Here is a 16,715-nt window from a genome sequence, read left to right as displayed (position 1 = left end):
TCCAACCAGCCTGTCTCCCTATCACCCCTTCTCCCAGCTGCCCAGAGCTGTCCTGGTGACAGTGGGTGACCTCAGGCAGTGGTGCCCATGGGCTGTGGTGCCCATGGGCTGGGTTAGTGGTGCCCATGGGCTGGGTCCTCCCCATGCCATGGGGAGGCAGTGGTGCCCATGGGCTGGGTCCTCCCCGTGCCTCACGGAGCCACATCCTCTTGGGCCCCAGTGCCAGAACCACCTTTCAGAAACCTTGAGGATGGGCCCCCGCCTCTGCATGCAACCCTGAGCCCCCACCCCACAGTCCTGGCCTCCCAAGGTGACCCCCTCCCTCCCTGCCAGGCTGGTGGCCCAGATCCATGATGAGCTGCTGTTTGAAGTGGAAGATCCGCAGATCCCGGAGTGTGCAGGTAGCCCTGGGGCATCCCGGAGTGTGCAGGTAGCCTGGGGCGTCCCGGAGCGTGCAGGTAGCCCTGGGGCATCCCGGAGCGTGCAGGTAGCCTGGGGCGTCCCGGAGCGTGCAGGTAGCCCTGGGGCGTCCCGGAGTGTGCAGGTAGTCCTGGGGCAACACAGCGTTGCTTGGTCTTCATGAACAGCTAAGAGGAGGCTCCATGCTCCATGGGCCCAGCCCAGGAAAGCCCCCGGGCTGCTGCCACCTCATGTTGCTGTGTCACCTTGGTCCTGGCAGGCAGAGGGGCCAGCCTGGGTTTGGGGGCCCTTGAAAGGCCCACGTGGGCTCCGCCCCCGAGCGCGCCAGGTGTTCCAGCTGACGGGAGCTCGGGAGAGCAGCTGCAGACACCCAAGGCTGCTTTGTCTGCGGCCCGAGGCCTCTGTGTCTTGGGGTCTAGAAAGATGGGGAGTGGGCACTGGGGCCACCCAGGTGACTGGGGCCAGGCTACGGAGCGGGCAGCAGGTGTTCTTGTTGGGGTGTTGGAGTCACGGAGGCCCCGCAGGCTCAGCACAGACTTCAGGCCTGGGTCCCATCCTGTCCCACAGGCCACCCCCTCTGCTGAGCCCATAGATGAGTGAGCTCAGGCAGAGTCACCCCCAGCGGTCAGGCCGAGGGGTTCTTTCTGTCTCCCTTGGGAGGGCCAGGACCTCCCCACAACACCCAGCCACTGGTCCCATGGAGGCTCCCATTCTGGCCTCACAGGGGAGAGGTGAGGGCAGGTGCCCACGTGGACCTGTGCCCCCAGTTCTCCAGGCCAGGTCTGTAAATGGCCAGGGCAGCTTCACGCGTTGGGAGAAGAGGCACGGGAGCATCAGGGCTGGAAGCTTCGGGCACCAACTGTCGAGTGGTGGTCACCATGCCCTCCTAGCCCCACCCTCTCCAGGTCTTACCCTTAGGGGTGTGAGGCTCCCATCCCTGGTGCCCACCCAGCCCACTCCAGCCTAAAGCAGGGCTCTGCCACTTGAAAACTATGTCCAGCCACTCATTTGAAAACACACCCATCTTACGTGACCATTTAACAAGTATAACGTGTGCTCAGCTGTAGGTTAAAAAAGGAAAGAAAACATTCCCAAACGGCCTTGTTCCCGGGAGCAGCTTCCTCCAGCTGGCCTGGCAGCTCCTGAGGCAGGCTGCAGCCTGTGCACTGCTCTCTCAAGAGCACTCAGGGCCAGGGACTGCAGGGCCTGCACCATCCCTGAAGGGCTGGGGGTCAGGTCGTGTCTCCCAGGCGGCGTGTAGTGCCCAGCATCTCTGCCCTGCCTGCCCTCCCGAGGCCCCACAGGGAGCACTCCAACTGAGTGCCAGCTCAGCCCCACGCTTGCTGCCCCTCTCTGAGCAGCAGTTGCTTGGGATCACGCACTCAGTCAACAGCACCACCCTACCAGGCACAGAGGAGGGGCCCGTTCTCTGCACACTCGGGGTAGCCCCAGCCAGCATGAGGAGCAACGGTCCAGCTTGGACTGCATCGGCTCTCCAGCCTTGTCCCCATAAGAAGGTCCCCAGGGCGGCCCAGGTCCTTCTGCAGGGCTCCCCACCGTGCACATGGGCCGTATGCCCACCTGCTGGCCGACAGCTCCCTGCAGACAGTGACCGGCTCCTGCACAGAAGACACTGAGGGCCACAGACCTCAGGTGGCCACTGGCCTTGGCTCAGGACACACCAGGGAGGCCCTGGCTCTTCTGGGGCCAGCAGGGCTGGAAATTGAGGTGGTGCCTACCACAGCTTAGGGCTCCTGCCACCATCTTTGCATTGCGGTGTCACACAGCACAAAAGGACTGAACGAATGTTTATCCAGGGGCTCAAGGATTCAGAGCGAGCCCTGAGAAAGCCTGAGCTTGTGGGTCCTGCCCCCGCCCCCACCCCCTGCCCAGGCCTTCCTTTTCTCAGGGCCCTGAGCCCCACTGCTGCATGGTGATCCAAGCCCCCACAATGGGGCCAGTCTGCCCGTGGTACAAAGCCACTGTTTCCTCAAACTTCACCCGGCAGTAGTGGGGATTGGGGGTTCTTGTGTGCCTGGTGGCTCTGGCTGGTGGGGCTCCCTGTGCCTCCCCCCTCCTCCCAGCCCCAGAGGCTCTGGAACAGAGCTGGCATGATGCCTGCCCCACCCCACGGCCCCCAGCTGGGGTGAGCTGAGCCGGAGGGGTAGGGGTGAGGGCCAGTGCAGTGTGGCGGGCCAGGCCAGGAGGAGGGGATGCAGCGAGGGCCAAGGGGCCTGCGAGAGGCATCCTGGACTGTAGACGGGGCCGAGGGAGCTGGACCCAGCCTCAGGGGCCGGGCACTCAGGGGCTGCTTGTGGGCATTAAGGTCCCACAGCTGGTTTGGGTGACCGAGTGGATACAGGAAAAACAAGGGGGCTCGGGGGTCGGGGCAGGACTTGGGCCTGGAGGTTCTCTTGTCTTGGGCTCCCAGGCCCCAAGGCCAAGGGACCAGCAGGGCCTCCTCTCTCTCCCGCACTCTAGCTCTCGTCAGGAGGACCATGGAGTCCTTGGAACAGGTGCAGGCGTTGGAGCTGCAGCTTCAGGTGAGGGGACACCCAACCCTGCCCAGTCTCACGGAGCCCAGGGTGAGGGGAGGCCAGCACCCCCAGGGCAGAAGAGCCAGGCCAAAGGGTGCAGCCCCAGCCCTGAGATGGCCCTGGCCCAGAGATGGCCACTCCACAGCAGGCACAGAAGTGGAGGCTGGACGGTCCCTGAAGCTGGGAAGCCCCACCCGACTCTGCTCACTTCAGTGAACAGGGACAGCAGGCGGGGCTGGACCCCTCCCTCCCTGTCAAGAGCCGTGGAGGCTTGGTCCACTCAGGGTCAGGGACCCCGGGGAGGGCTCTCCTGGCCTCTAGGAACCACCGATCCTCTCAGGGGCAGGACCCTGAGGGGCAAGCACACCCAGGACACACGCACCCGTCCAAGGGCACCTTGTCTGCCAGCCACAGCCTACCCACTGGCACAGAGGCCCTGGCAGGTGGGGGAACCTCCGCCAAGATCGAGGTGTCGTGACTGGGAGGTGGATGTGGCAAACGCCTGTTACTGGGCGAGTGTGGTGAGTGTGCACGTGTATGCACACGTGTGCGTGTGGCTGATCACGTGTCTGGATGTGTGCACCTGTGTGCTGTAGGCCCTGTCCCCATGCGTGGGGTCTGGGAGGTGGCTGGGGATGGCCGGCCCAGGCCTCAGGCTCACCTCTGGCTGCCATCTGCAGGTACCGCTCAAGGTGAGCCTGAGTGCCGGCCGCTCATGGGGACACCTGCTGCCACTGCAGGAGGCCTGGGGCCCTCCACTAGGCCCATGTCGCACTGAGTCTCCCAGCAACAGCCTGGCTACCCCCGGGTCCCCTGTCAGCAGCCACCCCCCGCCCCCGCATTTTTCGCCTTCATTTTGTCTGTAGCCCCAGGCAACAGTGGGAGGAGAGAACTGGTTTCCAGCAGTCCATTGTGTGGCCTTCCCCAAGGTCACCAGCTCTGTGTGCCCCAGGACGCATTAACCCTTTGGGGCTGGGGTGGCCTGTCATCCCCTGGAGTAAATGCCTGTGCAAAGCCCTCCTCATCCTGTCTGAGTGAATTCTTCCTGTGCGTGGGAAATGTCGCGTCCACAACCCCCAGCCACTTGGCCGTGAGTGGGAGTGACCCAGGCTGGGTCTGGGCCAGACACTCCAGAGAGGGTAGGCACTCCTGGTTCTCTCCCCCACGGATTCCAGGGGAAGGGCTCCCTCGTGGCTCAGCAGCTGCTCACCCCTGGCAGGTGTCCAAGAAGCCACCAGCTCTGACGCCCTGTGGTGTCCCCCCACTGCTGGCTCCCTTTGCTTCAGGAAGCCATGGCCCAGGGCGTGCACCGTCCTCCCAGGCCAGCCCAGCGTGCAGCCCTGTACTGAGACGGAGAGAACGCAGTCTCCCCGCAGGCACTGAGGCCCCTGGAGCTTGTGTTCCTGACTGATGCGTCAGGAGGACCAGAGGAGCCCCTCTATGAGAAGGCCTGCCCACCCACTGCAGGCCTCCGCCATGGACACGGCCTGGGGGCCACCGAGGACCTGTGGGCGTCTGGGGTCACATGCTCTCAGGACACAAGGTCTCTCCCATGAGCCTCCTGCAGGCTGGTGACCAGTGGCTGCAAACAGGCTGGCTCCCGCCAGCCAGCCAGTGCTCCAAGCAGCCCCTCCAGACTCTTCCCATCCCACGTGCCCCCTGCCTTCCCTCATGCACAGTGGCCTCGCTTGCCATCCCAGCAAGACACCTGTGACTCGCCTCCACCTCACAGCGGGCTGCGACAGAGGCACCAACACGATCCCCCCTTTGCACGTGGGGAAACTGAGGCACCAAAAGGTCACAGGGCTCAAAACTGCGCCAGCCAGGATTTCAGCTGCATCCTCACCCTGTACCATGGCTCCCTGTCTCTGTGGTGGCCCCTGGAAATGTGCTCCTGGGGTCCTGCTTTCAGGCCACCCCCGCCCCGGGTGCCTCAGCCCCTTCCATGTACTTCCTTACCAAGGTCTGGGTCTGGGCTCCAAGAGCATCCCTTAAAGTGGGGCACAGGGCCCCCTGCACCCTTCAGGGTTGTCACCTCTGTGGGTGCCACCCACAGAGCGGCCAGCACTCAGGCTCACCATCAAGGTGCTGGCTGCGCGTGGGGATACCTGGTGCCACTGCAGGAGGCCAGCCGGGGTGAGTATATGGGGTGCAGATGGCACTGTGGGTTTAAGCAGTGGCCCCCTCCCACCACGTGTACCACCCTGCCCTCTTTCAAATGGCGGCTGTGTCACCCGCGCGGCCTGCCTGTGCCCACTGAACATGGGTCATCTTTTCTGGGTGACCTGGGTCATCACAATAAACTGGCCGGGACCTCGCTGCTGTGGTCTGTGGGTGCTGGAAGTCCGTTCCTTCTTCCCTTCAATTATGCAGCATTTGCCTGACACCATGGGTGGCGCTGGGGAGGCAGGGACAGCTGGGTCCAGATCACAGTCCTGCTGCTGTGCCACGCCAGCCTCGCCCCTCTTCGTGCTTCCTGCCCCCTGGGGGGAGCCAGGTGCCCATCCTGTGTCTCAAGGAAGCATTTGGTTTCTCCCCAGGAAGAGGACACCCACTCTGGCCGAGACAGCCTGGTTTTCTCCCGGCATCAAAAACATTTTCACCGCCTCCCATGTGTGTGGGTCGTGGGTGACCGGGCCTGTCCCCAGTGTGGTGGGACGTCCCAGTGATCCAGGGAGCTGCCTGTAACCACTGCTGGGCCCTCCTGCCAGCGCGGTGCTGCCCCTGCCTCCATTCCCTGGGCAGCACTCTGAGCCCCACCAGGCCCCGCCAGGCCTTGATGTACCCACTGCACCCAGGCCTCCGTCCTGCCGCAGTTTCAGTGGGATGTCCCAGATGGGCTTTGCCGTTGGTTACCTGAGCCCAGGCCAAGGCTGCCTAGCCCTCCAGGCTGAGGGGCAGCCCTGCCCCTGCCCTTGGAAAGATACTCGCAGCTTGGGGTTCCTCCAGGGTCCTGGCTGGAGGGCCTGGCAGCACGGGTTGGGAAGGTGGAGAAGGCAGAAGCCGGGCCAAGGAAACCCCTACCAGGAAAGCGGCCCAGGGGACCGGGCTATGGAGCTGGGGGACCCCTAGACTCCAGGAGTCCCTCTGCCAACAAGACTGGCATCCTGACAGGGATCTGCCAGGGCAGGGGTCTGTGTCCACCCCATGTCTGTCTGCAAGACCCCCCCCCAACACCCTGCTCCCCACCACAGCCCTGAGCTGCAGCACCCTCGGCCTGGACCCCAGACCTGGCATCCTCCCTCACAGACACTGGGGGTCCACCCCCATCCTGGTGGGCTCTAATGCCCACTCACCTCACACCCTCCCTCAGCACCACTGTTCCTCCAAGGGGCCAGGCAGGTGCTGGGGCTGCCAGGGCAAGGATGGGCATAACCACGAGAACTGGGAACCTCAGACCCAGGAGGACAGGACAGCAGGGCCTGGTGGGCCTGGCCGGGAGTCCCACTGGGGTGGCAAGGATGGTGTGGGGGCAGGGGCTGGGGGCCAAGCTCTCTGCCAAGAGTTAGAGTGCCCAGGGCCAAGCACAGAGCTGGGGGAGGGCAGAGCCCAGGAGCTGCTCAGGGGGATCCCGGGCCTGAGAGTGAATGGGCAGAGCCCACCCGGCTGGGTGCCTGCTGGGGGAGGGGCCTCAGCCCATGAGGCCACCAAGCCTCTCTGCCCCACCTCCCAGATTACACTCCCTCCAGGGGGCAGTGCTGGCTGCAGGGCAGCCTGGCCAGGTGTAGGGGAGCCAAGGTGAGGAAAGGGGGTGGCCAGGGGAGAAGGGGGAGGCGGCAGGGGCCAAACTGGGGCACCAAGGGTGGGGGCCCACATCCCTGAAAGCCAGCCCTGCCACACAGTGGGCAGGAGGCGCCTCAAGAGAGCACGGGAGCCAGGTGCCTTCAACTCTGGTTTTATTGAAAAACAGCAGCATTGGGGGCCATCCAGGGGAGGGGTGCACACCCACCCCGGGCCCCCGCAGCCCCTCTCCTCAGAACGCGCTTGCCCCCACCCTGGGGGCTGTTTTGGCACATCTGGGGCCTCAGAACAATCTGCCCCCGCCGTGGGCTCACAGTACAGTTTCGGGAACAAACAGCAGCAGGTGAACCCCACCCCCTGCGCTCCCCAAGCCTGGCCTCCCTGGACCTGCCCTGGAGCTGCCCAGGCCGTCCACCGAGGCCCTGCCCCACTGAGGGGCAAGAGGGGCCAGGGAGGCTCTGCCCAGGGCCGGGGGCCCAGCAGGGAATTGGTGGGTAGGACCTGCTTCCCCGGGCACTGCCAGCTCACCACCGCCGGGTACCTGCACAGCCACATATATGCAAGTACACACACAGGCACTCACACACGTGCATGCTCATGCAACACACATATACACTACATGTACACCTCACATGTACATCCATACACGTGCATGCCCACACATACACCAGCACACGTAAGGACTCACGCATACACGCCCACGCATACACAAGTACACATACACCATACGCATATGTACACACGCATCCATTCATACACATGTGCCCCCTCAGAGAAGTACACAGGAACATGTGCATCACACATGTATACGTGCTCATGCATACACATGGACACTCATACACGTGCATGCTCATGCATACCCGACACAAACACATGTACACTTACACATGCACACACACCCACACACGTATATCATACACGTGCTCACGCAGGTATGCAAGAACTCATGCACATGTACACCTGTACACACGTGTGCACTGACATGCACACATGCATGCTCACACGTGTACATGCTTATGCACATACACAACATGCACTCATACATGTGCACACGCTCACACATGCACACCTATACACATGCACACATGTTCACACTACACATATCAAGAACCCACTTGCACACACACACATGCTCAAACACGTGCACATGCACACACAGGTACACCCCTCCTTTAAAATGGCTAATTATTGCTGTTTTAAAAAAAAAAATACATCCAACAATGGTATGTCCGGCTCACCCTCCTTCACCCCGCTGTGGCCCCAGGAGGCATCATGCCACCATTGGAAGCACAGCAGCCATGGCGCCGAGGAGTAAGCGGATCCCAGGGTCTGCCAAGTCTGGAACTCAAACCCCAAGTGTCAGCTCTGTGGCCATCAGCCCAGGCACACAGGCCTGTGGCCAAACAGAAACTGCTTCCAAACAGACACAAGCAAGTCAGCAGGCAATACAGGGTGCGCAGCTGCAGCGCCAGCTCATAGGGGACGGCAGTGGGCTCCCTCGGCGCAGGGGCAACTGTTCCACCGTCCCTCGGGCACTGACAAGAAGGCGGCCCCATGAGGGCCCACACAGCCCCCTGCCTGGCGGGGCAATCACCTTTGGCCCCCACAAATCCTAGGCACCAGCAGAGCCCAGGAAACCAAGTTCCCGGCCTCAGGCCACAGGCACAGTCCTGGGTGCCCCGGGGCAGGTGGGCCTCTCAGAGGGGAGCCAGGTCCTTATGGCCCAGAGAGCTTCCTCAGCACCTACCACACAGCCAGGAAGCTCAGGGAGTCCCCAGCCCGTCCCCTCTAGGGCCTGCAACCTTCTGCCATCTTCTCTGAGAAGGACACCCAGAGGAGAGGGGTGGCCCCAGGCCTGCTGTCCACAAGGCCTCCCAGACCCAGCCTTCCCCCAGGGCCAGCCATCCACCCCTCAGGCCAGACTAACTCAGCCCTCGGTCCCTCCCTCCGGGGGCAGCTTCTCAGCTGCTGCCTGGCCCCAAGGCATGACACCAGCCGGAAGCAAGGCTGGGCATTGGGCGGAGGAAGGAGGGGGAGACGCCACCATGGCTGCGGGGCTCAACTCCCTACACTCAGGAGCCCTTCTGGGGGCCAGACCAAATGGCAGCTTCAGCACAAGCAGGCCTCCCACCCTCAGGAGCCAGGTCTGCAGCGGCTCACACCTGGGTGGTGGCAGCCACACGGGCCACCCCACCCCCAGTACAGCAAGACCCATGGCTCTGGGCAGTGCGGGGCATCCCAAGGCGCCTCAGCCCTCAGCTGCCCGGAGCCTCTCGTCAGGCCTGCACTGCTCGTCCAGCGAGGATGTCCTCCTTCGCCCAGCTCTGGCCCCGGGCACTGCCAGCCCCTCCCACGTTACGCCCTCCCCACTACAGAGGCTTCCAAACACACAGGAATTCCAGGAGCCCCAGGCCCCTACGCAGTGCCGGGCCCCGGGCTGGCTTTCCCCGGGCCTCGCCACGCAGAGTCTGAGTGGTGGGTACCCATGGGGAGCGGGCAGGGGGCCAGCACTCGGGGAAGCCGCACCAGCCACATGACAGCAGGGCCCAGGAGGGCGCTTCAGAGGTAGAAGAAGTTACATCAGTTTCTACAAACATATAAAATTCACGTCAGTGCACATGTGCAGAGCAGTGAGATCCCGGGCTGGAGGGACAAGGCGGCCCAGGGCAGGCCACCCACCAGGGCAACTGGCCTCCAGCCCGGGGGGAGGACACATCTGCCCCCCAGTGGCCTTCAAGGGCCCCACTGAGCTGCACATTGGCCTGGAGAGGGCTCCGGGCAGCTCCGCCCCAGCCTGGCAGGCACGCCAGTGCCTCCGCTCACCTCGGGGGCGGCAGGGTTCCGCACACAACCACCCCGCACACCCTTCCTGCCATCTCTCCCAAGTCCTGGCAGCAACAAAGAAAGGCCAAGCGTCCCACCACCCACAGGGCAGTGCAGCCAGGGAAGAGGTCACTCAGGGGCGCAGGTGCCACCAGAATGGGAGAGGGCCACACTGCCCAGAACTCTCAGAACCCCCAGGAGGGGGAGCTGCTATGAGCCCAGCTCAGGTCAGTATCAACGAGACACTGGCAGTCCCTGGGCCTCCAGGCCCTGCCCTGGCGTTGGTGGGCTCCAACAGCCAGCCCCAAGTGCCCTTAACCCCAGGAGCCCAAGGCTCCAAAGGCACAGGACCAAGGGAAGCTGGTGGCACCCCGACATGACACTCCCAAGACCTGACTGCACCTGGCCCGCCCTGCCCCTCCTGCCCCCAGCCAAACCCAAACCAAACCAAAAGAGGAAAAAGGCACAACTGTTTGTTTCCATTTTGCTAAAACACTTCACGTCTGTCTGTATTTTCCAGATTAACAAAATCTAGCTGCAAGAAAATAGGGTGCCGATTTCTATACAGTCTACAAAACTCCCATCCCCGAGCAGGGACCGGGCACCTCCAGGGAGAATGTACAGGGGAGTAGGGTCTGTACAGTGCTCTGCACACCTCAATTGCTAACGGGACAAAAGGCCCTCGGACGCGGGGCTTCTCCGTCCCCTCGCTCACTTCTGAAGCCTCGTGAGGAGCATCCGTCCGTGGCCCTGCACATGGCCTTGGTGCCCGGGACCCAGTTCCGTGGCCCACCTGCCTGCCACACCCCCTCCCCAATTCCCTACACAAAAGGGTCTGGGCAAGTGTTTCTTCTCCTGCCACCAAAGCCAGGTCTGCCTCTAGGCTGGATGTGTGACCTGTGTCACCCTCCTCCTCTGTCTCCCCTTCCAGGCCACCCCCCCCACCCAGGGCAACCCCCGCCTGGGACCTCAGGAAGGAGAGACCAGGAGCATGGCCAGCAGGAGCCGAGGCGGCCAACCCTCTTCCCACCCAGCCCAAGGCAGCGCCCTGCCCCTCCTCCCAGAGGCTGCGGACTCCCTTGCCCCCCACCCTGCCCACCCTGCAGGCCAGGGCTGGGAGGCGTGCTCCATGGTGGGAAATGACACCCAGTCAGGGTTTCCCTCCAGGTCTCCAACAGCAGAACGCTCCACCCACCCGGCCACCCACCCCCATCACACTGGGCCAGAAACTGTGTCTTACGGTACAAACTACCGTTTTGTCCCAAGAATTAAAGTCATGCAGAGTGCTATTCTGTCTAAATAACTTATTAGAAAATGGGTTGGTTTCAGGCTGGGAGAAGCTGTGGGCTGGGCGCTGTTGGCAGCAGCCTGGGCTGGTAAGATTCACAGGGTGGACCATCAGCCAGAGACAGGAGGTCCCCAGGGAAATCTGAGAGAAACCACCGTGATCCAGTGGGCACTGGGGAGAGGGATCCCATGGACCCCCACCCCGGCAGTGCCACGGACGCCATGGGAGCCACCCCGGTGATGACACCAGCCAGCCCAGCCCAGGCAGGGGAAGGGCCGGAGCCAGAGGAAAGGAGGGCATCAGAGCAAAGCAGGCGTGGACAGAGCCGGGCGGCGCAGGGCAGACCAGGCCCTCCAGGGGGTGGGGGCAGGGACAGGCCCTCCCATGGCCAGCTCGGGGCCAGGGACAGGGGCGCTCACCGGCCCGGGTCTCCGGGCAGGGCGGCAGGGCGGGGCTGTGTGCATGCGGCATGCTCGGCCGGGCCACACCCTCGGCATGCGCGGAGCAAAGCAGCGCCATGGCCAGCTCGGGCCTCCACGGGCAGTGGCGCTGGGGCCGCAGGCGGGGCTGGAGCCTGGCCCCGGGCTCTGTTGCGAGGTTCTGTGCTTGGTGAGCAAGGCTGGGCCTTCCCCAGTGGCGGCGGGCAGGGCAGCGTCGTGGACAACTGCGGTGGTCCAAGATGCCACTCTTCAGGTGGCAAGCCGCCCGGGCAGGTGGGGAAGGGCAAGGGGCTATGGCGACAAATGACCCACCCCCACCAGTGTCGCGGAAGAGCAACAGCCCCGCACCCCCCAGAACCAGCCAGACAACCGCAGGATGTTGAAAAGGGAAATCCCAACCCAAACGCCAGGTGGGCGTCTGAAAGCAGAGGCCGCGCCGGGCGGCGGGCAGGCGGGCACAGGCGGGCAGGGCGGCCGGGGTGGCAGGCGGGTGAGCGCTGGCGGTCACTCCTCGCGCAGCTGCAGGCGGTAGCGGTGGTAACGGACCTGGAAGAAGAGGCGCTCGGCCAGCGAGAGGGTCATGCCAGGCAGCACGTAGTGGTCACTGGCGCCCATGTGTCTGAAGCCCAGAGACTCGTACAGCTTGTGGGCGGCCACCTTGACGGCCGTCGTGCCCAGCACCACCGCGGAGTAGTTGTGCACCACGGCGAACTCCAGCACCTTCCGGCCCAGCGCCTTGGCGATGCCCTTGCCACGGAAACGCGAGTCCACAGACATCCGCAGCAGCTCCACCGTGTTGTCCTCCTCGTGGGCCCGTGCGGCCACAATGCCCACCACGTTGCCATCCAGCACGGCCACCCAGAAGCAGGAGCCTGCAGGGGACAGGGTGGTCAGGGACACCCGGTGAGGAAGGCTGGGGAGACCCCTCCACCTCTGGGGTGAGACAGGGCCAGGGGCTGGTAGGGGTCCCCTCCAGCCAGACACCAAGTCAGGGCAGTGGGACACCCAGTCCCGGCAGCCCCCCGGTCCTAGCTCTGCCGGAGCCAAGGGAGGGGCAGCCACTATTCAGGACAAGCAGGTAGAACCCCCCTCTAGAGCTCCTTAAGCAGAGAAAGCCAGCCCAACACCTGTTACCCAATAGCCCAACAGCCAGGACCCACTCAAGCCTGGAGGCTGCGCTGCTCAGACTGGTGGTCAAAGGCCCGAGTCCCTCCTCTGAGACCAACAGCTGGGGTAGGCTTTGCCCAGTCAGGCGCCTGCCCTGCCCAGCTACTCCAGACCCAAATGCCTCGATGGCCTGGGCCACCCTGAACAGGCCATGGTGCAGCCAAACTGCTGTGGCTCCTGGCCACCCAGGTTCACCCAGGCCATCACGGCAAACTCCAGCACCCACACCAGAGGCCGCGAGAGGCAGCGGTCAGCAAAGTGCGTCCAGAAGGCTCCCTGCAGCCCAGGAGGAGCTTTCCTATAAATCCAAGTGGGGGATGGCGGGTGGCCCCTCTGGTCCCAGCCTCTCCTGGCAGTAAGCCAAGTGGCCAGGCCACCACCCCATCCACAGCACAGCCCAATTCCCGCCTCAAGTCAGGCATGAAGCCAGGAGGTGGCGGTCGTCAGGGAGGGGAACCGGCAGGGGAGGAGAGGTGCAGGGGCAGGTGGGGGCAGTTGTGGGAGGGAACCTGCAGGCACAGGCTACAAGGGAAGCCCGGCCGCCTCCAGCAGCCAAAGGCAGAGGTGACACCCAGAGACCTCTCTGTAGACCAAGGGGTTGGCCAGTGGAGAGCCACACAGGCTGCCTGTGGCCCCTCCGGCCTCCTCCTCAAGGAGGCTCTGCACCTGCCCCCAGCCCCAGGAAGCCCTCCCATCCCTCCCCATTGCCGCTCTGCGCAGCCACCAGCCCGCTGGCTCCATGGGGGGGACCTCCATCTCCTTCAGTGCTGGACACTGAGGCCTGGCAGGCGGTTAAGGGGGTACTGAGGGCCCTTCAAGGAGAAGTAGCCCAGGGGGAGCCACCGGGCACCGCTGCCAGTGCCACGGGCCCGAGCAGCTCGGCCCTCCAAGCTCTGTGCAGCTCCAGGGTTCCCAGGAGGGCTGCCCCTTCTCGGCCCCCTGGCCTGGAGCCCCTGGGGTCTCCCACGCCCAACCCCCCCATCTCCGTACCTACACAACACCTCTACCTCCAAGGAGGGAGTCCTGGACCAGTACCCCTCCCACCAGCTGGCCTGCCCACCACCCAGGGGTTCTGCCTCTACCTACCCATGCAAGACCAGATAGAGATCAAGCCCATCCCAGGAATAACAACCCCCAGCACCATGTGGCCCTGGGCACACCTCACTCCTTCCAGGACTCGGTTTGCCCATGTGCCCAAGCAGCTCCAAGGTATCCAGCATGGACCATCAGCAGCTATCCACCTCTGCCCTCACGGGGTGTTCCTGCAGCCCTGCCAGCTACCCCTCCACTCCCTCACACCAGGGAGGCCACAGCCCAGAGGGAGAAGGCCATGCCCCATGTGCCCACCAGAGCCCCCTTTGTTGCTGTGGCCTGTGCTTCCTCATGGCCCATTTCCCCTCCCAAGCAGAGGCTGGCCAGGGCTCAGGGGTTGCTCAGATGCTCTGTTTGGGTTTAGGAAAGGGTCAAGCTCGAGCAGCAGGCGCCAAGGCTGTGGGGCGGGGGTAGAGCATGGCAGCCAGCGATGCCGGAGCCGCTGCCCCTCCCCTGACACTGACCGGGATACTGACAGACCCTGCCCAACCCTTTGGGCCCATTCTGTCCCTCTCATTGGCCTACAGACCCTCCAGGATCTGAGAGAGCCTCCTACCCCAGAGAGCAAAGTCCTCGCCCCTGGGGCATCTGGCATGGGGGAACCGGTGTGGCTCAGCGGCTGGGGGCCAGCCTGGGGTGGAGAGCAACCCCCCGCCCCCCTAGAGCCCAGTCCCAGCCCCTCCAGCTACAGAAGGCCACAGGGGCTGGGACAAAACCCTCCAGCTAAGTGGCCCAGAGATCAGGCCAGAAGTGAAGGCCAAGGCTCAAGGTCAGGTCCCCTGCCGCCACCCCATCCTCTGTGCCCCAATAGGGCCCCCAGCCCCTGCCACACAAGTCCCCTCCCCCCAGGGCCGGGCACTGCAGGCAACCCCAAGGCATGCCAGATAAGACCCACAGAGCCCAGCGGCCCTTGCCCCACGGCAGCAGACACCAGGGAGACGCATCCAGAGCAGGGAATGGTGGAGCCACCGCGTCGCAGGGCCAGCTCAGGTCACTCAGCGGGAGGAGCCGGCTCTGCCTCCCCCAGCCCCGCTGACACTGGAGGCCTCGGTCACCCAGAAGGCTCAGGTCACAGGGGCCCCGGCCCAGGCCCACCCACGCTGGCCCTCGCCCAAATCTGCCCTGAGGTTGCTGGAGTGGGTGCACCCGAGGGCTGTCTGGGGCGGAGGGCGGGGAGGGGCAGGAGCGGGACTCACCAGGCGGCTTCATGTAGTACTGCTCGATGTCCGCCATGTCCGTGTGCAGCGCGCACTCCAGGTAGGCACGGATCACCTTGCGGCTGTAGTAGTAGCGCAGGCCCAGCAGTGCGGCCGGCACCAGGCACGTCAGCAGCAGCGAGCGGCTCACGGCGAAGCACAGCGCTGCGGGCAGAGGGTGCGGGTCAGCGGCGCGGCGGGGGGTCCCCAGGCCCTGGGAGACGCCGCGCCGGGCCGCGCTCCGGGTGGAGGAGCCGGGGTCATCTCGGGTGCTTTCTACTTCTCCCTATTTCCAAGCTTCCTGCGGTAAAGACAACCACCCCACCCACCCCCAGCGCCTGGAACAAGCCTCCAAACACGGCAGGGCACCCTTGGGGTGCCCGGGCTGGGAAGGGCCCTGCCCACGCTGACCTGCTGAAGCCAAGGTGGGCAGATTCTGCCAGGGAGCTGCCCCGCAGACCAGGCCCCGCACGGGGGAGGGGAAGGGGGAAGGGAAGTCCCACGTTCCCGCACCGGGCCCTAGGCCCCCCTCTTCCCAGGGCCCCAGCAAGAGCCCTTCCTGGCTAGCGTCCGGGCGCTCTGAGAGCAGGGACAGGGCAGGGAGGCCCCACACGGCTTCCAGCCGCATTTCGGCTGCCATGACCTTGGGGGAGTCGCGTTCTCCCCACCCGGCCTCAAGCTCCTCATCTGTAAAATGGGAGCGAACTCCCTCTCCCCGGCAGGAAGCTCTGAGGGGAAGGGCACCCAAAGACCCTGCAGGGGCCGGCCTCTGCGACCGCCCCGGCTGTGCCAGGCGCGCGCACCCCCCGCGGCGCCGGCTGTCTTCCTCTCATAAATTAGCACCGAGCGGGAGGCGGCCTCCCCCGCCCGCAGATTATATTTAGGCACTCGCCGGGGCCCAGCCGCGGCGGGCGCTACCTGCCCTGGCACCCGCCCCCACCCAGGATGCCCGGGAAGGGACAGGGGAGGCGGTGGGGGGTGGGGAGCTGCGCGGCAGGGACGCAGGTGTGGACCCCGGACCCTCCCCGGCTCTAGCCCGCTCTGGGCCCCGCGCTCATCCCCACGCCCCTGGCCAGCCCTGCCCGGGGCCGGCGCGGCAGAAAGCGGGGGCTTCCCAGGCTGGTCCCCGGGCGCCGGGCGCGGGGTCCGCGTGGACGCCGGGGCGAGGGAGCTCCGCGCCGGCCCGAGGGACTGCGGCAGCCGGGGGCCCGACGCACTGACCCGCCAGCAGGGCGTAGAGCAGCTGCGCGCGCGGATGCTGCCGCAGGCCGCGGAAGGCCGTGTTAGGGATGCGCTCCATGATGCCGTCGTAGAAGATGCGGCGCGCCGCCTCCTGCTCGGTCGCACGGAACTCGCGGATGCACACGCCGCGCCCCCCCGGCGGCCCCGCGCCCCCCGCCCCGCCGCGAGGCTGAGCCACCGGGGCAGGTGGGGGCGCGGGGGGCGCGGCGGCCGGCCCGGGCGCGGCGGGCAGCGGGGGCCACATGGCGCCGGCGGCGGCGAGTAGCGCGTCCTTCTTGGCCCCCGGCAGCGCCTCATGGTCCTCGGCGGCCACGATCTTCGTCTCGCAGACCATGTCGGGAGGCCCACAATGCATGCACCCGGCCGGGCGGCGCGGCAGCGGGGACGCGGCCGGGCGGCGGCGGGCACGGCCGGGCCCAGGGCAAGGGCGCGGCGCCCTCGGACCGGCGGCGGCGGCGGCGGCGGCGGCGGCAGCAGCGGCGGCGACGGCGGCGGCGGCTCAGGGGCGCGGGGCGGAGGCGGCGGGCGGCCGGGGCGCGCGCAGGGAGCTGCGCCGCATTTTGGAGAAGTATTTATAATGCGGCGGCGCCGGTGCAGTCGCGGCGCCCGCGGCCCGCAGGGTCCTAGCGTCCACTGCATTGGCTGCCGGGGGTCACCATGTGATCGCGGGGGTGGGGGAGACACCGCCCCCGCCCCGCCGTGGCTCGCTGGGCGCGACGGGGCGGCGGGGCAGCGCGAGGGGCCGGGCGCGGGCGGGGGTGGCGGCGCG

General features: G+C 65.5%; 2 protein-coding genes across 10 annotated transcripts in view; one reads left to right on the top strand and one right to left on the bottom strand.

Moving 5' to 3' along the window:
- Positions 1-3,978, top strand: part of POLN (DNA polymerase nu) — a 157,559-nt gene extending 153,581 nt beyond the window's left edge. For 4 of the 9 annotated variants that reach the window (XM_065544683.2, XM_074039241.1, XM_074039239.1 and 1 more), the window contains 3 exons: positions 334-401; positions 2,902-2,963; positions 3,638-3,978. In XM_065544683.2, coding sequence (XP_065400755.1) covers positions 334-401; positions 2,902-2,963; positions 3,638-3,823 — 316 coding nt within the window. In that variant the 3' untranslated portion in view covers positions 3,824-3,978. Of the gene's footprint in view, positions 1-333; positions 402-2,901; positions 3,479-3,637 lie in introns of those variants that run through there. The other 5 variants (XM_074039237.1, XM_074039238.1, XM_074039234.1 and 2 more) reach the window with 4 other exon arrangements.
- A 2,858-nt stretch (positions 3,979-6,836) lies between these two features.
- On the bottom strand, positions 6,837-16,493 carry NAT8L (N-acetyltransferase 8 like). The gene is made up of 3 exons (XM_045392041.3): positions 15,926-16,493; positions 14,705-14,869; positions 6,837-12,121 (listed from the first exon to the last, which is right to left on the bottom strand). The coding sequence occupies exons 1-3, from the start codon at positions 16,299-16,301 to the stop codon at positions 11,754-11,756; spliced, it is 909 nt and encodes a 302-aa protein (XP_045247976.1). The 5' UTR covers positions 16,302-16,493; the 3' UTR covers positions 6,837-11,753.
- Between the last annotated feature and the right edge of the window lie 222 nt (positions 16,494-16,715).

Source organism: Macaca fascicularis, chromosome 5 (assembly GCF_037993035.2).
Source record: "Macaca fascicularis isolate 582-1 chromosome 5, T2T-MFA8v1.1".
NCBI lineage: Eukaryota > Metazoa > Chordata > Mammalia > Primates > Cercopithecidae > Macaca > Macaca fascicularis.
The sequence above is the reverse complement of the archived record's forward strand: the minus strand, read 5'-3'. Positions and strand labels throughout refer to the sequence as shown.

Bases quoted from the DNA above. Each gene is read 5' to 3' on its own strand.
- NAT8L (XM_045392041.3), bottom strand. From the start codon at position 16,301: ATGCATTGTGGGCCTCCCGACATGGTCTGCGAGACGAAGATCGTGGCC. The intron at 14,870-15,925 runs GTCAGTGCGTCG...CTCTGCCCGCAG, and splicing joins GCTCTACGCCCTGCTGGCGG to CGCTGTGCTTCGCCGTGAGC. The intron at 12,122-14,704 runs GTGAGTCCCGCT...TGTCCCCTGCAG, and splicing joins GTACTACATGAAGCCGCCTG to GCTCCTGCTTCTGGGTGGCC.